This window comes from Brachyistius frenatus, unplaced genomic scaffold (genome assembly GCF_029030835.1).
Source record: "Brachyistius frenatus isolate BFR_SWC_R1_liver_20210118 unplaced genomic scaffold, ASM2903083v1 Contig_55, whole genome shotgun sequence".
NCBI classification, from domain to species: domain Eukaryota; kingdom Metazoa; phylum Chordata; class Actinopteri; family Embiotocidae; genus Brachyistius; species Brachyistius frenatus.
The window spans coordinates 1497386-1515981 of record NW_027210654.1 but is presented as its reverse complement, the minus strand read 5'-3'; the positions used below and the strand labels follow the sequence as shown (position 1 = coordinate 1515981).

Here is an 18596-nt window from a genome sequence, read left to right as displayed (position 1 = left end):
GAAAAAAAAAAAACAAAGGAAAATGAACTTCAAGTAAAAAGGATTTTTCAGAGGTCAAATGTGCATTACGTGTAGCCACTAGCGGCTATTTTCACCCGTGTTGACTACAAGTCAAGAGAAAAGCAGAGATCAGCACATCCGTGAGAGTGCCCAGGCCAGCTTGTCTTGTTGCTGCTATGTGGCATTAAGCAAAACAAACATGTTTGCCTGACAGTTTCCTCTTATTCCTAGAACCAAAGTCCTCAGAAAGTAAACACGTTGGATCCAAATGTCCAGACTGCAAAAGTCAGTGTGAATATTTAAGTAGAAATACATGAATCAGACAAATGAGGCAGGACTGTGTCATCTCCTCATCTCATCATATCTAAAGTGGGATGATTTGTAAGGAGTCTTACTGGACTTACTGGAGGCTGCATAGTAAAAGACAGATGGCTGGATTAAGGTGGTGCCTAATTTTTATAACTTCCTACCACTGGAATCTGTCCAAAGACCTGCTTTACAAACCAAATAGCAAAGTGCACACGGCCAGTAAAAGCAGTGCGCCAAGCAATCTGCACACTTGTTGTCGAGATTAAAGGTTGCGTGCTTGTCGTGAAAAGACGAGATACCCATTTTGAACATGAATCTTGTCTGACACACAGCAATCTTACGGCCACATCCAGGTGCTAGAACAGCCGTACGGCAGTAAAAAAAACAAACAAACAAACAAGGGACTACACAATTTAAGAGTATCTGAAACTTACTTAATGCGCCTCAATTCAGGACACCGAAGATTTGCATAGATATTTCAGAAATTCAAATCGAGACAAAGCATTTACATGACAATATTTCAGAATGGGTTCAATTTATTCATTCATGGTATCAGTGGAATTAAAGCCTCCAAATAAAGAGACTGAATTGAGTCATGCAGCCTCAAATGACACGTTTGAAAACATTGTTTGGTAGAGCTGACAACGCATACTTTAGCTTCGGACAATTTGTTACTACCTTTAACAGTCGGATTAATTCACTCTTTTAAATTTTAACACACAAAACTTTGCCTAGAGCTCCAAACAAGTAGCCTAAGTGATACCAAAGCCAGTCGTTTGCTTTAAGTCTCAAGTCGCGCGAGATGGTGCGTCAGACTTTGTAGTTTGCCCTTTCTTCCTGCAGAATTGTAGCTTTGATCCATGAGATGAATCCCACTGCATTAAAAGGGAGTTTAATCAAACACATTTTGTGCACACATTCGTAACGCCCTTCTGATACCACAAATATGCAACAAGACGAGCGGAAGTGAGTATCACGTGTTCTACTTGTAGCTTTGCCACAGGCAATGTTCAGCTGATGTTTCCCATTTTACCTGAAAAGACGCGTGTTTTCACGAGCTTTCGACGAAAGCACGAAATTACTATTTACCAGCCAAATGTAAACGTAACAGCAGATCAATTATACGGCGAACCAAAGCACTTGTCACCTTGAAAACTACCGTGTCCAATTAAGACGTCAAAGTGTAAGACCGCCACATCGATCTCGATATTTCCTCGAAATCCAGCAGAGGGGTGTAGCCGCACATGTGATCTGCTCAGTGATATGCTGTTAAAGACGAATGTATTATTCACGCTGGGTTGCGGCAGTGCGAACCTCGTGCTGAACTGAAAGGGCTCAAACCATGTGAGCGTTTGTTAAAAGTTACAGCCAAGAAGCTCCGCCGACTGGACACCTCGTCATCAGCTGCTACAACACAATGCCCATTAAATCCGACCCAATCCGAAAGGAGAAAAGCAACAGCACAACACCCTCTAACTTTCATGCAAACTAGGCGCAATGCGATCTCCCACCACCCCCATCTGGCTCGCACTTCGTTTAATAACAAAGCCGATGTTTCTCTCCCCTGAAGAGGGGGTGGGGGGGGGGTGACTGAGTGTGATGGGAGACTGTTGATGTTGACCCTACCAATTTATTTAAAGTGCAATCATCACTCGACAGATTAAACCATGTCCATTAACCCTGATGTAAAGCCGGCATAGATGCATGTTGGGACTGGGAGCTCTGAATAGATTTCAAAGAGCAAAGTGTGTGTGTGTGTGTGTGGGGGGAGGAGGAGGAGGAGAAGGAGGAGGAGGAGGAGGAGGAGGTCGAATCGAGTGATAAAAGTTGAATTATACACTCGTCGTGAAATACATTTCGTTTATCCTGTGAGGAAACAGTGAGCGAGTGGTCGATTAAAGCTCAGGGACTTTACGGTAGGCGACTTAATACCGTAAACAAACGTTTAAACGGCCGCTTCTCGCAACAAAATGGGACTTGGGGGCGAACAAACAATGCCTGAACAGCATCTGCGTCCCTATGGCTACCCGGAGCCAGATGGCTCGCAAGACAATAAAACTCAAAAACCTTCACGCCGTGAACTTAACTTTATTTGACAGAAAAAAAAAAATAAACAAAAAAAGCGTAGTAGTATTGTCGACTCGGTAATAAGGACAACAATTCAGGTTAGCGCACGATTTCTAGCTCAAAATATACATTTGAAAATACATAAATAAGATGATCACTTCTGTATTAACGATTGGTATCGGTTTGCCACTCTTCCGCGCTTATTCTCTCTCTCGTGTACTTTTATATATATATATATATAATCTAAAAATGAGGCAGATCTTCCAACATAAACAAGAGCCTCTGGCCAAATGAAAACAAACGAGTGAGCAAGCACATGGTCCAAGAGGACCTATATCTAAAAGTTACAGGGCATCCTTGGATATAGAAAAGTTTACTACAGACGTATTGTGAATTCTGTATTAAAGCCAAGAGGTTGTTGTTTTTTTTTTTACAACTTTACGAAACAGCAACGAGCAATTAAAGCGAGCTTTTTTTTTTAAATTATTATTATTTAATTTTAAGCTTGGCTAACGAGCTCGCTGCTAGTTAGTTACCTAACAGGATCGCCTTAGTAACGTTGAACCTACGAGAACTTCAGAGAACACCGCTAATGCTGGTTAACCCAACCAGCTACTCACAAACAAACGCGCTCGACGGAAAGCTGACACAAACAACGTTTCATTTCCGTAACGAAAGACATTCGTGGTAATTGCGAGTGAGAACAACTCCCGTTTACCTCTATTTCGAAGTCCGGGAGGTTGAACGCCGTCCTGAACAGCGAGCAGAAGTGGGCTATGGCGGGGACTTCCCACCAAGACTGGATCTCTTCCACAGAAACGGTACATCCCTGGGACATTTTCGGGCTGGAGAAATTGTGTAACTTTTAGTTTTCACATCAGAAAGTAGTTTCCTCAGCGATTTATGATGCCTCCGTAACATTACAAATACGAAAAAAGTTGCGGTTGCCGTCCTGTCGGGACAGTTGCCATTGCTACCCGGAGAGCGCTACGATCTGTTTCAATCAGAGTCTTACCGGAGCTGAACAGATGGGAAGGGCGATACCACCTCACGACACATAGGAGGGGGGAGGGGGAGGAGGACGATTACTTATCTTTCTTTGTTAAACTGTATTTGATCATAAATAGTTACCATACTGTCTAGCATGTTGGCGTATTTTTTTTTTTTGGAATAACCTGTCTTTGATTAATATAATCGCAAATTAATTATTTTTTTCGCTGTAGTGGTAAACCCCTACAAACAACAGTACCCCCTCTCCCCCACCGAATTGAAAATGCGCCCGCCGTTTAAAGGGAATGAAGTGAGTGGTGAATGGCTAAAAAAAAAAAAAAAAAAAAAAAAGTTGAACCAGGTGAGTCAGGTAACTTGTTTTTCAGCTCTTCAGTCTTACTTAAGTGTTTACGCAACGTGAGTACGTCATTAAGACATTGATCCTCTTACATCTCGTACATGGCATATTTTCCTCATTCATTTTTTTCATTCCTATTGTCAATATTTTTTATATCTCTTTTATTTACTACGTCAACAATTTTCAAAACACCCTAAAAGTTGTTCAGTTTATCGTTATCAAGTACAATAACGTCCCAGGTACATTAAGCTGTTGTAAACAACACTGTAATGGAAATTTGAATACGCTACACAAGGCCTCCCCCTATCGCAATACTTGAAAAGTGCATGCTATTAGACAGTGGAGGTGTTCAGTAACAGTGAAGTCACTCTTTCCAGGGGTAGATCCCCCTGCACATATTTCCAATGATATAATTTTAATATTTAGATTTATATATATATATAAAATATTTTGTCTGACGTTACAAATTGTTTTTTATTAAGTGTTACCCAATAGCTGTGCAAAACTTGTAATGTTTGCCCTGAGGGTGGCACTAGAGGAAATGTCATGGGGTTCCTCAAAAACCAAAGTTTCCAGTTTTTGGAAGCATGAGCAGGATTGCAAATTTACATACATTACATTAAATTGTGAGACTTATGAGTCACTCTTTGTGCAAGCTGACTCATAAATATTATACATATACATAGGGCCTACATACTGCATCTAACACAGTCCACTATACTTAATACAGTATATTACACAACATGTGCTGAATAAATTCAGTGGCATGCATTTCCCAGAGCATTGTCTGCAAAGTACATTCAGATCTGCATATTGTCCTGCCCAGTCCATCAGTTCAAGCTCCTAAAGCTCCTCACTGTAGTCTGAGGTGTGATAGGGTGATAGCAGTTCCCAGAAGGTCAGGGCACTGGTGGACAGCCAGCAGTCACGGTTTACTCTCCGAATCCCTTGGGAATTTTTACGGTGAGGTTTAAAGTGGCAGGTAACAGAGCAATCCAGTGGCTCTTTTGTGTAAAAACGGATTGATTTAGAAAATCTAATACAATAACTCATAACTCAGTGTCACTCAATAAGCCAGGAAAAAATGATGATGATTATGATTTATGGGGGCTGCCAAACATGTGCTGTACCTCTAAATACAAGTTTCTCTGAGATTCACACAAGTTAGTGTGGATCTGAAAGTATTTGTACATCCTTACATCTACATTCGCTCTACTGAAAACGTTCCCTGTTGCAAAAAAAAAAAAAGATATCTTCTTTGTATGACTTCTGTTTGTTCTGATTTAGAATCATCGAGTTGGTCTTTTTACTTGGAACTGCAAACACAGTGATGTTTGCAACCTGTTTGACTAAAAAATAAAAAAAAATCCCCCCAAAAAGCTGTCCAGTTCAATCATTTGTCTACAAACACAGGTGTCAACTAGAGCAGTGATTAACCCTTACTGTGAATGTCAATGACTGAATGGGGTGTGAAGATAATGTATGCATAATCACAGAAAATAAGCAGTAGCTCTTAACTGCATATCAATGTGATGTGTAGGAGAACAGTTCCTTACTTTTTATGCATTAAATGCACATTTTTAAAGAAAACGTTTATTCCTTTGCACTTCTTAAGTCTACAATTCAAAACATTTTATCCTTTAATAAAATATGTTTTCTTCTCTATGGTGCACATTTAACAATAGTCCTCTTTTTGAAAAAGGCATGGACACACCCATCTTTTGGCTCAGAGCAGAGATGGACAATCTTTCACCCAGTTAAATACGGGCCAGACAGTTTTCTATTTTCACCACAAACAATCTTCTTTTTATTAACAGGATAGTGTCACCACAAGTGAAACCCAAATAACAGAACATGTCTTTCATTAAATCGTTTCACTGTTGCAGAGTGAAAAGGTCATTGATAGTAATTGTTTTTTTCCATTATGAAAAATCAATACATCAATCAATGCTCATGAAAAAAAAGTTGATGTGGTGGTCACATGCTCTTTTTGTTGATGTCCTTATGTAAGTCTCAATCCTTGAATTAGGTAGGTAGGTAGGTAGGTATTTACTTTATTAATCCCCGAGGGGAAATTTTTTTTCGCTACAGCAGCATACAGAAGCAATAAGATAATAATAGAAATAACAGAATAAAATAATAGAATAGAATAGAATAATAGAAAAGCAATAAAATAGCAGTAAATAGCAGTAAAAAATATAAATATAAAATGCACAGTTTATACAGTACATTATATATCTATATATATTATATACAAACAAACCAAGAAACACAGTCAACAGTGTTATTGTACTGTGATGGATTTTGCCAGAGGTGAGTTATTGTACAAATTACCTCACAGTTATTACAAATTACCTTTTTATTTTGCATATTTCCTAACAATAAAATGTCTCAACCAGTAATAATGACATTGGATACTACTATTAGTGGTAATTGTAAGTCTGTGAACATTTGCAGGATTCAGTGTGTATGGAGGTATTATGTAATACCGGGACAGTTGAATAGATATCTTTTTTGTTGTTGTTCCTGTTCATGTTATATATATATATTCACAGAAGCAACACACACTGAGTTTTATTTGTAGGTATTTGTGTCTGTTGTGTGTATTCTATGAGCTGCTCCACAGGCAAAGAGTTTATGTCGAGTTGTGTTAGTGCAGAGTTGTGTTGCTGGGGCTGTGTCACACACAGAGTCACCACGAGAGGGAGGGACTTCGGCTGCAGGACAATGCTGGTGTTTGTGCAACCGCCCCTGAGTGGCGGCTGGCTCTCTCAGATCGCTCTCGCTTGACTACCATTGCTGCATGCATTGTTGAAGTGAAAGGGAAGTGGACAGCTTGATCCTGCGTGTGGGATGTATCGACAGAGGTAAGAACCCCGTTCCCCACTGCTTCATCTATGGGATGGGTGGGGGTCGGGGGGAGGGGGATGAAGGTTTTTGAAAGCAGTCTCGTGGGGATGGCGCTGTGTGAACTGTGTGAGCAGGGTGCTCTAAGTGCAGTTTTTTGGGGGAAGCTGGAGGTTGGCTTGGGGTGAGGCACCCTTGTCTGTGTTTTGGCAGGGCCACTACTGTGCGTGAATGGAGCTGAAAGAAAGTTTCACAGAAAGAGGCTCAGTGGAAGGCATGTGCAGAATGTGACTAAGCTCCAGCATTGGAAAAGACAGAGTTCAGAAACAGGAAAGAAGAAACAAAAAAACTTGGAGATGAAATTGCTGAGATGATGGGAACGGACCTTAAAAAAGAGACAAAGTCCAAATGAAGATGAGTAGGTTAAAAAAAAAAAGAAGGATTGTTTCAGTTACTCACAGTGTAGAAACCAGGCAAGGAGAGAGTAAAGGTTTACTGTGGTAAAAATAGAGCCAGAATGGAGGTGGAGAGATTAAGAGAGAGATTAATTAGAGAAGGAAGGAAGTCAGGCGGGGAAAAGGCAGAAAAACAATGGAGAAAACTGACAGGATAGTAAAGACAAGCACGAGCAGTGAACCTCGGATAAGGTCCCAACCAACAGCAGTTGTGTTATCTGCAATACACGCTTCGGAGGCTACACTACAAACTATTGTACTTCCAGAGAGAAAAAGCAAGAACAAAAACTTTTCCAACCTCCTTTTCAGTCTTTTGTAAATGCTGGATTCCAAATGCGGTAAAACGAATACTGGTAAGCCCCTCGTTTTCAGTTCTGCCCTCTTGCTAGATCAAATACTCTTATCCCTTTTAGCTGACAGATTAGAGAGACTCAAGATGTTCTGTCTCAGTGTGGTTGTCTTAGAATATTCTGCTATTCACATTTATGAATGACTAAATCTGGATTTTTAAAGAGCCTGACATTCAATGTGAGGTGTGCCAATCCTGCATCGCAACCGTGCCCTCCTACCATGACATTAAGCCATAGTAAATGTATAGTAGGGTTTTAAGAGAAGAAATAGCTTTGTGTCATATAGAATAGAGAAACATTTGTCTCACTTTTGCACTCTTCAGAAGCATTTAATCTGTGTTAACTGCATGTGTTTTGTGTGTCCAGACAGTGGGAGAGAGATCAGGTTTTGGTGTGAAGTACATCAAAGCAGAGAGGCTGGCCAGAGGACAGAGATCCAACATCTGTGGTTTGGTTGGGCCACAACAGAAAAGAGGGCGTCCACCTCCATTGAAGAAGAAGAAGAAGGCAGTGGCCCATATCGACCACATTAAAAGAAGCTGTGAGCTGCATTTGTGGCGTGGGTGGGCAGGTGAAAGTTGAGCTGTGTTGAAAGCTTTGTGCCAAAGTGTTGTAGAGAAGGGGAAGAGGAAGAAGAAGAAGAAGAAGGGGCGGAGTCGGCGGAAGAGAGGACTAGTGGGCCTGTCTGTGGAGCCCATACACAAGCAGGATGGGAGAAAACAAAGTGAGGTAAGTGTCTTTATGTTGTTTGTTTATCTTAGTGAAGATGTTTTCACCAAATGGAAGCAGCAGCTGTGTTAATGTTCGTCTTTTATAGTCTCTTCATGTGTGTGCAGCTGGTTGGGGGAACTCTCCATGTGCCTTTTTTATTTACATCTTTGCGTCATTTGCATGGCTTGTCCAGGTGACTATGTGTAAATGGGTCTGTGCGTGTGTGTGTGTGTGTGTGTGTGTGTGTGTGTGTGTGTGTGTGTGTGTGCACGCGTGTCTATGTTGATCCCTTTGCAGTCTCCCTGCTAAGCTGATAAATGGGGGCGTGGCAGGCCTGGTTGGTGTGACATGTGTATTTCCTATTGACCTGGCCAAGACCCGCCTACAGAACCAGCAGGGCGTCCAAGTCTACAAAGGAATGTGAGTGGAGCATCGCTGGCCAGAGTTAATGTGTTACTGTGATTGATCTGTCACATATACAAAGAAAGGCTTACATGTAACAGATTTTTTTGTTTTGTTTTGGTATCACTGAATGAAATGTTTTAGTGTTATTGTTGAGGGAAAAGCCTCTAAAATGATATTTATTTTAAGGTTAGGAAGGAGCTGCAGACAGTTTTTTTTTTGCACGCATATACAGGCATAAGTCTCTTCAAAATGTTTTTCTTCTGAGTGATAACTAGTTTTACATGGGCTCCATGGTTAACAGCACTCTTTAATTTGAGCTACACACAAGACAATATTATTTAGATGACCACGTTCCCACTGAATCTCAGCGGGTGGAGCTGCAGCAAATCATGCTCTTGGGCCAGTGTTTTGGTGAGTTTGTATAAAACTCACTCATGGTCAAACTAATTTTCACATGACTACACTGATATTACTTTATCTTGTGCTACTTCGGTTTGGGATAAAGTTTTAATTCGATCCAAAGTCAAGCGATGGAAAGAAAACGACAGATTCTGTGTCCTTAAAAGACCCTGAATTTTTAGCAGCACACATCTGGTGGGCATCGATACTGCTGGCTGACTGGGCGTGGTATCCTGTGCTCAGCAGCCCGTGGTTTTCCACGATGAGTCAGACATGGAAAAAATAGCTCAGATAACTTTGTTTATTTCAAGACCCAATCATGAAGTTGGTTGGGTTTTTTTCCCTCTTTTTAAAAAAAAAAAAGTTTTTTGACTTAACTCTTAACACTGCTTTTTGACACCAGTTTTTTTTTTTTTTTTAACCAGTTTGTTGTAAGGACAGAATAGAGGGTCATGGTGTATGTGAATGAAGGCTCTGACCATTGGTGAAGCTTATAAATGAAGATTAATGCTACTGATTTGACCTGAACATGTGTTGGTAGAGTTGATGATAAAATAAATAAATACTGTTACGCTGGACCTGACTAATTCACACGGTCTTCCATGAAAAACAGATAAAACATGAATTGTTTTCTTTGTTGTCCTTAAAGGCTCGACTGTCTGGCAAAGACGGTACGCTCGGAGGGCTATTTTGGATGCTACAGAGGTATTCCTTGCTTTTCTAATCCCCGTGACAAACGGCACTACCACTGTAAATGTAATCTCACCACCTTCGCTTTGTGGTAATGAGCCATAAGCTGCTATTTAGTGTAGTTCTATTTGTGTACCTTAGTGGTAACTGTTTAGTGTCATTGCCATTAGCCGATTTGTCTTCCTCTCCAGGTGCAGCGGTGAACCTCACGTTAGTCACACCAGAAAAAGCTATCAAGCTGGCTGCCAATGATGTCTTCAGACAGAAGCTCTCTAAGGACGGGTAACTTGTCCCACATTGTTGTATAATATGATACATTAAATAAACAAGCTACAAAACATAGCCTACCTTTCAATTTATTGCATTTTAGTAGATATATCATTTCATTTATGCAGCATGAAACCAAGCATGCCAGTCTTTAGGTTAGTTTTAACTTGAATTATTTTGCCTCCTGAATTTGTTACAGCGCATTCAATGGATCCATGTTTTTTCCAGTCTTTGGTAAAATGCAGCAAAGTGAAATTAATTGAAGGGACAACAAAATTACAACTCTTACTGATGTAAAATACTAAATATCTAAAGCTAGTGTATTTGCTTGCGTAAGGATCCTGTCCTGTTACATTATAGAGGCTCAGTGTAGTTCTGTTTCTCATCCCGGGGTGTCAAGTACTGCCATTTTGTCCCAGTATGCTGGCGTCATAAAGATCCACACATGGTGCAAGAGGTTTAAGCATCATCAAATTATGTGTTTATTACTTAAAAGAAATTTCTCTTTCTCAGTCTCTTGGGTGAAAGTCCTGTGTTTGTTCTGTCCAACCACCCCGACCTCCTCCGTACGCCGACTTTGTCACTCTTTCTACTCCGTTACATGACTTCTCTCTTCAACCCGGGTGGTCGTGGTGCCACAGGGCACCTTTTGCGTAACGGCCTTAACAAAACAGCAGTATTTGGGGATGAGCCCTGGGAATGAGAGTGGCCTGGTTACTGACACAAGTCTGTGTCCCCAGGTATTTGCCCCTGTGGGGGGAGGTGCTGGCCGGGTGTGGGGCAGGGACCTGTCAGGTGGTGGTCACCACTCCAATGGAGATGCTCAAGATCCAGCTGCAAGATGCAGGAAGGATCGGTGAGTTGTTCACTGGATTTAACACTATTATCAAGGAGCATTGTGTGAATATTTATAGAAATGTAAAAGGGTGTGATACAGGGAAATTCTAGTAGTCTGTGAATTAAATAAAATGTGACTTTTTATCATGCAATTTTAGTGAGATAGATTTAGTATGTGCTTAGTTTCAGTAAGGCCCAGTGTGGTTGTTCATATGTTGTTCATAATAAAAGAAATAAAAACGTTGACAGCCATCCTTTGTTCAGTAACAAAACGCACTCACAGGATTATATTAGCCTCTGTGTATTTTCTAACCTGAGACAAACTGTGTTTATCCATTAGCTGCTCAGAGGCCTGTGCCAGCTCCAGCTCAGGCTGCTGCTCCTGGTCCAGCTCCGTCGTTAGTGGCCCCCCCACCACAGGCCCAGTCCACCCCTCCACCACGGGCCTCAGCCACTGGCATCACCGTGAAGCTGCTTAAGACTCGTGGCCTGGCTGGCCTCTACAGGGGGGCAGGAGCCACCTTAATGAGGTCAGCACATGGATAGAAATTAGCACTTACTCTCATCCACTCACTCACAACATGTGCCAGTTATTTTACTTGTCTATTTTTTATTTTTTATTATTTTTTTAAACTTTTGATCAATGTGTGTGTGTGTGTGTATGTGTGTATATATGTATACGTATATATATTTTGTTTTTACTTCACAACTAAAGTAAAAAAGGCTCATTTAAAAAATAAAACTATAATGACCTTGTGTTCTTATTACATATCAGAGGGAATGAAGCATATTGTCAGTCATTTTCCAGAATTTTGAGCTATTTTGAACATCAGACATACTTCTTCTGCCATGTGTCCATGATATTTAATTATTCACTTAATGCCACTGGTGGTCCATGACCTCATACCTTTTATACTTTGCTCACATGTTGAAAACATCAACTACATTGCCATGCACAATTGTTCTAGCGCGCTCTGTCTCTCATTTCACTCAACTCTGCTTCAATGAGCTGATTCTAGATCGCATAACTCGTACTGCATTTGTCGTGCCTCATGACACCTCTGCTAATCTTTTTTAATCTTGTTTTTTAATCAACACGGATCAATAGATTCCCGCAGCTATGTCTGGCTGCTATGTTGCAAAAGAATTGGTCCATAACTCTGTCTCTGCTTCTCTCGTGACCTCACCCTCTACTCGTCATCTTTTTTTCCTCCACTAATTCACAGGAATATGAAGCCTTTCCCTCAGACACCTTCCCTTTCCTTCTCATTCAATTTAGCCCCCCCCCCTTTTTTTTTTTTTTTAAATCATATTTTTCAGGGATGTCCCCTTCTCAATGATCTACTTCCCGCTGTTTGCCAACCTTAACATACTGGGCCGAAGTGATGTGCAGGCCAAGGCACCGTTCTGGCAGTCCTTCGTAGCAGGCTGCTCCGCCGGCTCAGTGGCAGCTGTGGCCGTTACACCGCTGGATGGTGAGTAGGAGACAAAAAGAGAGAGAGATGGTGGGATGGAGCCTTAAGTCACTCCCACTCACAAAAATAGGTGCACAGTATATACCCACTTGGTGTTGCAATACTTCACTCTAATCTAGTGTCTACAATTTTGTTTACTTGAAAGATTTATTTGACTATACGAGTTTTTATTTTGGGGCATTTTTGCCTTTATTTGATAGGGACAGCGGGAGAGAGACAGAAAATGAGGTGGAAAAGTTTAGGGAAATTACATGCAGCAGGCTGATGGTCAGCCAGTTGTATGCACCCTTATTCCTCGACTATCGGGTTGCCCTTACTATGTATATCTTTCGGAACAATAACTAACATTTTCCCTCTTTCAGATTATAAATTATGTTCATAAGCAATAAAATACACCCTCTTTCAATTTGATAGCCTCAGTGCCTGTGTTGCTGTAGCCTCATTTGGTTTGGTGTGACCTTACGGTTGCTAATGTTGTTCACTCATTTATTGATTCTTATATAACAGACATGCAATAATTTGCTAAATAGTGAGCAATAAATTGGAAATTTCTGACACTTACATCATCACTGGCTGGAGTAGTGCCACATGGCTATCAGGTCATTTTTGGATCTTTAAAAAGTGAAGTGTTAGTGGACATCATAATGCACTCGTTTTTGACTTCTCTACTTCTTTGCAAAATGTAAGCATTAACATTGCAACACAGGGCTGCAGTTTCTTTAAATGATGCAAAGTCCTTTTTGAGTTTATATCATGGCTAGAGTATGTAATGAATATAATAGTGTATCCTTGTTTTAAATACCCACACAGTAATAAAGACCCGTCTGCAGACCTTGCAAAAAGGTGAAGGAGAGGACACGTACAGAGGAATTCTTGACTGTACGAGGTAAGATTCAGCCCACGATAAAATACTTTCTGCCTTCACATTCATTGGTGTAAAGAGCCCAGTAACGCTTCCTTTTCTTTGTCGTTTTCCCCCCCCCCTCGGTGTACTTTGCAGGCGCATCATGAGTCGAGAGGGCCCATCAGCATTCCTGAAGGGTGCAACATGTCGTGCGTTAGTCATCGCCCCTCTGTTTGGCATTGCACAGGGAGTCTACTTTCTCGGGGTAGGGGAGATGATGCTAGATTTGCTGGGATAGCAGCGCTTGGCAACGGTGGCGGCGGTTGTGTTGTTTCTGTACAGATAATATGCTGCTTTAATCTGCAGTGAGTGAATGATTATTCAACTGAGTGAGCAGTGAACAGAGAGAGAGAAGGAGTGAAAGAGGGGAAATAGGGTCACAATCCGCTAACCAAAAGGAGAGCAGTGGTCGGAGATATGAAGGTGCTCTTCTTTTTTTTTTTTTTTTTTACTAATATGTGGACTCGTGGGTTCACACTAATCATGTTCCTCTAGGTTTTTACATGCTGTCAGCAGGGTTCTGTAGGTTAAACAAGGTCCTGTGTATGTGTGTGACTAATCTAAGGGCATGTGTCACAAGCTGTCCCGGTTATCCCAGGGTGCTTGCTGCAGTATGCCGGTTCCTTTCACCTGAGAGAGATTATTCTGTCTGTCTGTTAAGCGAGTACTACTCCTGCATGTTATGTGAGGCTGCTGAGTAAAATGCCTACCAATCTGACCCTTTCTTCGGTCCGTGCATCATCCTATGTAAGTGACAACTTCCCCTTTCAGTTTTATTGCGTAACATTTCATGTCAGAGTGTGAAGCTAATCATTTAGACTTCAGTGTGCGATGTCTCTCTGGAAAAGGAGCTTGATGTCTTTATGCCTACGCTGTTGTGCATTCCTCCCACTCCTCCCCAGAGGTCAGAGTTGTAATCGTGGGTTCTTTCACTGGACTGGGAGGCGCTGCCTGCCAGCGTGTCTTAGGTCATTTGTTAATCTGAAGGTAATGCTTTAATCCCTGTATTAGCATACAATATACACCAATGCACAGCTTGCTTCCTACTTAAAGGCCACAGGATAGACTGCTGGACCACTATCTCATAGACTTCACATCCTCTTCTCGACAGCTTGGCAGGGTTTAAATAAAAACCTGCGAGACACTTCGGATTGACTTTACTACTCAAGTTACAAATGTTGATTCAAACAATGTGTGCACAATAATTAAAGAAAATGTAATTAAAGCCTTATCATTGCTGATAGTTTCTAAAGCGTCAAAACTGTAAGTCTTAAATGAATTCAGTGGAACTGGTGGTGTTCAAATATTATTTCAGTACTCAAGTTCACTTTAGAGAGGACAATTATAATTGTTAGACCCTTGGGTGGAGTATGGCACCTTGTCTTGCCAACTGTTTGCCATTACTTAAGCCCTCTGGGTTGCACTAAAACCTTTCTTTTTTACATTTTTAATGAAAGAAACATTTTGATGGGACTAGAGTACCTAGGCTACTACATCTTCCTCATTGTAGAGTGAACATAGCCTGAGTAAACTGTTTGTTTACAAACTGTAAATAAAGATATCTCGTACATGCTGATTTCTCTGTTTGACACAAATGTATTTATTTTGTTTGTTCATTGCTTTAGAATGCAAAGCACCTTTGTTCGCGCACACAAAAATATACATTCAAAAGCTATGTTTGTTGTAAGTGTTAAGTATTTGTGAGTATCTTTGGTGACCTGAATTCAGCTTGACATTACAAACATTTTGGCAAAGTCATAAAGGAGTCCTTCGGGCAAGCACAGGCGAGGTAAAAAAAAAAGAAGAAGGCACTTAAACACAATTAAACGTAAATTATTTCTCAGTTCATCAGTATATACAAATATATGAACACACCCAGTGCATCCCATTCAAGGTTTTCTTCGGCCCTGAACACTGGCAGGTTGTTAGACAGACTCCTGCGTTTTACGGTGCTGGTCTTTGGTCACCTTAAATATTCCACCCGTGTCCACACCGCTCTCTTCAAATCCACCGTTAATCCATGAACTTGCGGTTGGGGTTGGGGCCAAACAAATGAACTTTGATTTCAGGCATCATCTGTCAGAGGTAAAGTCAGGATACACGAGTACACAAAAGAAAAAGAAAAAAACAGGAAAAATAACTGAAGTGAATTATTGGATAACATAACAAAAGAATTAAATAGGTCTTGATGGGCGTAAACAATAGTCGACAACACAAATGGCATTTTAGGGGCACGTGTCCTTTCCTGTTTCTAGTTGTTTTGTTTTTTTACATCATCTACCCACATTTCTTCAGCTTGTTTCTACCTTCACAACACTTCTTATGTTTAAAGGTTTACGCTCAACCTTTGTGAAAAAAACAAAACAGAGGTTGGCTCAGACCATTTCAGTCTCTTCTCATTTGACATGAACCTTTCTCACTATTCTCATTGATGCCACAAGTAACACAATACAATTAAGAATTCAAGTGTTTCAACTTAATTAAAGCCTCTTGCTTGCAAACGGTGAAAAAAAGATTTCTTGACATTTCCTATGTGCAAAAAAATTGACAAAGATACTTACTTTCTACATTTAAGAGGCATTTAAAAAAATTTTTTTATTTTTTTTTTTTTTTTTACTGAAAACATGGCCAAAACGAATTTCTCTGACTTGATTAATGATTAATTATTTGCAAAGGCAAAACAGTAATGACTGTAAATAGTACACAATTCATTTTCCCTTCCTTACTGAAAAATGAGATTCAGTTTCCCCATTATTAACATGATTATTTACATAATTTAAATTGGGTAAAAATAATGAATAGCTCGACCATCTAGCTTAAATTATCCAATTCATTTTTCACTTTTAATTCTCCAACTTTTGGTTAATTAGATTCACTGGAAAACCAGCGAGGCTGTGCTGCCCCCCACAGACAAACACCAGATACTGCATCTAGTTTGTTACATAGTCATAAAATGATGATTTAGAGGATACTATATCACCGTTACTCTACCTGCTGTGCCATAAGTTCTAGCCTGTTCTCCAAAGTGTTGGAAACCTTAATCTTCCCGTTGTCATTATATACTTCAACTCCTCCGCAGCTGGTAGGAGAGAAGAAACATTTACAACAAACATGAGAGAATCAAAATCAGCTCAAGTGTCTTGTCTTTATCCTTTTCAGTCACAGTCCCAAGACAAAGACATTTTCTTACATTTTAAATCAAAGAGTAAACGTTGACATTAAAGTACACCTTACATGTCAGATGGAAGAAAACGTTCCCGGTCAATTTTGACGACGATGTTGCTCTTCACTGCCTCTTTGTATTTCATGATGTTCTTATTAACTGCAACCTGTCAGGTAATAAAACAGAAAACACCACTCAATCGACTCTTGTACAGAGACTCTTGAAACAGCCTGGTGCTTTCCTAAATAAACTGCCACAATAATCACAGTTCAAACTCACCTGGACCATTTCGACATCCTGCTGTCGGCAGCGAACTGTAACTTTAGGTTCCAGCAGTTGGTAAAATCCCTGAAAAGTTAAAAAAAAAAAAAGCACAAACGTTGAAAAAACAAAGAACAAAACAAAAACAAAAAAAACAGTCAACTGTTGGTTTACCTGTACTCTCCCCTGACAACAGTTGGAGATTTTACCTGAAGCAGCAGGCCCTCCAACAAGGTGGAGTAGGCTGCAGGGTCCTTGGCGATCTCAGCAAGTCTTTGACGGGCATCATTTAACAGATCCTGAGATGAGAACGCAGACAGAAAACCAAGAAAAAGTCTGTCCGATTAATTCAGATTTACTTAAAATCATGCGCTTTTTGTTTATAAACATTCATGTTCAGATACTGTAGAGTCAAGACTCTTTTATGAAGTATGGTATTATATAGATAGCTTTGTGTAAGTGCTTGTCCCTTGGTGACGGGTAATCTTTTATTTTAATTTTTCTAGGAGCTGAGAACTAAATGAACATTCACTTCCTCCTGTAACGGAGAAGGGAACATGAAATGTAGGAATTATAATTGAGGGGGGGGGGAGGACAAAACACAAGCACACATGCACATCATGAGAATGTAGAAATATGCAAACAAACCTAACTCATGAATGCAAACAAATCAAAGTTGTTAATAAGATACACAGCAGGCATTTCAAATGTACTGAATGTAAACGTGCAAAAATATTGTGTCACGAGACGAACACACTGTGGGACTTTGTGTCAGACATGAGCATCGATCTCTCACCGTGATCATGTCATGTCGGCTCGTCAGTACCTTCAGCCTCGCCTGGTTCAGCAGGTTGGACATCTGGCTGTGGGAAGTGAATCATTTTCATTAATCCTTTCAGTCATTATTCAAGTAAAAGTAGTTAAACAATGATAAATATTCTCATTGCTACTTTTCAACTGAGAATTTCCTACTCTATTTTTTTTTTTTATCAGATATTGTTGTAAACAATAAATTGTTTTACTCTATATCAATTTGGAGATATGTGTACTGCTTTAATCTGTTTTGATAACTGTCAAGAACATAATCACATCTTCTGCAATTCGGTGTTGTAAACCAAAAACCGAATGAGCGAATACCACTAGTAAGCAAATTATAAACAATTTCCACTGAAGAATGTCATGTTTTGCTGAATTGGCAATGCATTTCCAGCATCTCACATTTTCTTGTGTTGGTCAATCTGCTTTTCCTTCTTCTCATAATAGCCCATGATTTTCAACCGCTGAGTCTGCACCAGACGACCTTTCTCAATGTTGAACTCTTCCTCGGCCTACGAACAGAAGATGCATTACTGCTCACTGTGACAGAAATCACAAGACAGACTGACAGGCAGGACTTCAATTACCTTAGAATCAATTTCCTCAACTTTCTCGTTGGCCTCTTGCTCAATGAAGGCCATCATGTGCTTGATCTGCCACAAGAGACAAACAAAAAGCAGTTTGTTTCAATTCAAATGTTTGCTGGTTGCGTAAAGGCAGCACAAACTGATCAACAACTCATGACATACGTTTCATTTGACAGTGAACGTTAACTTCTAATGTTCCCACATGCTTATTTTAACTTGCGTAATAATAAATAATAAATAGTAAAACAACTCTGGTGAATGGCAAAAAAATAAAATAAAAATAAAAATAAAAAAATATGAAAATGCAAAGTTAAATTTCGTATTGGTAACTTCAAAAGTTAAAGACAGTGCGAAATAGTAATAAACCTGCGGCGGTCGTTCAAGGTTTTGGCCCGTTAACGAAAGTTTGTTGTGTTTACATTTTTACTTGCAACGTTAAGTCAGCAGAAGGGAAACTGATTAAACGTGATCGCCTACTTTACCTGTTTCTGTACGTCGGCGTCGGTGAGCGCCATGTCTGTTCTTAAATAGGTTTTGTTCTTTAAAGTGTTTAAAATACAAGTCTTCTTGAACAGTTCCGTTAAAGAGAAGAAGAAGGGGGAACTGCTGGAGGAACGGACAACTCTTCTGCGTTTGTAGTCGAGCTGGCGACACCAGAAGGATCACAACTTCCGGTCATGACTTTCAAAATAACACACGTTCAAA

General features: G+C 40.2%; 3 protein-coding genes across 4 annotated transcripts in view; 1 reads left to right on the top strand and 2 right to left on the bottom strand.

Moving 5' to 3' along the window:
• Window positions 1-3347, bottom strand: part of cecr2 (CECR2 histone acetyl-lysine reader) — a 33605-nt gene extending 30258 nt beyond the window's left edge. The window contains exon 1 of the mRNA XM_069705331.1: window positions 3095-3347. Coding sequence (XP_069561432.1) covers window positions 3095-3214 — 120 coding nt within the window. The 5' untranslated portion in view covers window positions 3215-3347. The remainder of the gene's footprint in view (window positions 1-3094) is intronic.
• A 3127-nt stretch (window positions 3348-6474) lies between these two features.
• Window positions 6475-14640, top strand: slc25a18 (solute carrier family 25 member 18). 2 transcript variants are annotated; one of them, XM_069705327.1, is made up of 10 exons: window positions 6475-6591; window positions 7743-8105; window positions 8385-8507; window positions 9541-9596; window positions 9773-9863; window positions 10589-10704; window positions 11026-11215; window positions 12006-12160; window positions 12971-13046; window positions 13161-14640. In XM_069705327.1, exons 2-10 carry the CDS (start codon window positions 8086-8088, stop codon window positions 13300-13302), a joined length of 969 nt encoding a protein of 322 aa, XP_069561428.1. In that variant the 5' UTR covers window positions 6475-6591; window positions 7743-8085; the 3' UTR covers window positions 13303-14640. The 2 variants fall into 2 exon arrangements, with proteins under 2 accessions (XP_069561428.1, XP_069561430.1); XM_069705329.1 differs by lacking the exon at window positions 6475-6591 and adding an exon at window positions 6703-7379.
• On the bottom strand, window positions 14637-18482 carry atp6v1e1a (ATPase H+ transporting V1 subunit E1a). The gene is made up of 9 exons (XM_069705330.1): window positions 18374-18482; window positions 17892-17957; window positions 17707-17816; window positions 17285-17351; window positions 16698-16787; window positions 16507-16575; window positions 16299-16393; window positions 16056-16143; window positions 14637-15140 (listed from the first exon to the last, which is right to left on the bottom strand). Exons 1-9 carry the CDS (start codon window positions 18404-18406, stop codon window positions 15078-15080), a joined length of 681 nt encoding a protein of 226 aa, XP_069561431.1. The 5' UTR covers window positions 18407-18482; the 3' UTR covers window positions 14637-15077.
• Window positions 18483-18596: the final 114 nt, after the last annotated feature.

Bases quoted from the DNA above. Each gene is read 5' to 3' on its own strand.
- atp6v1e1a (XM_069705330.1), bottom strand. From the start codon at position 18,406: ATGGCGCTCACCGACGCCGACGTACAGAAACAG. The intron at 17,817-17,891 runs GTAATTGAAGTC...TTCTGTTCGTAG, and splicing joins TTGAGGAAATTGATTCTAAG to GCCGAGGAAGAGTTCAACAT. The intron at 16,144-16,298 runs GTAAGGTGTACT...CTCTCCTACCAG, and splicing joins CGTTTTCTTCCATCTGACAT to CTGCGGAGGAGTTGAAGTAT.
- slc25a18 (XM_069705327.1), top strand. From the start codon at position 8,086: ATGGGAGAAAACAAAGTGAG. The intron at 8,508-9,540 runs GTGAGTGGAGCA...TTGTCCTTAAAG, and splicing joins GTCCAAGTCTACAAAGGAAT to GCTCGACTGTCTGGCAAAGA. The intron at 12,161-12,970 runs GTGAGTAGGAGA...ATACCCACACAG, and splicing joins GGCCGTTACACCGCTGGATG to TAATAAAGACCCGTCTGCAG.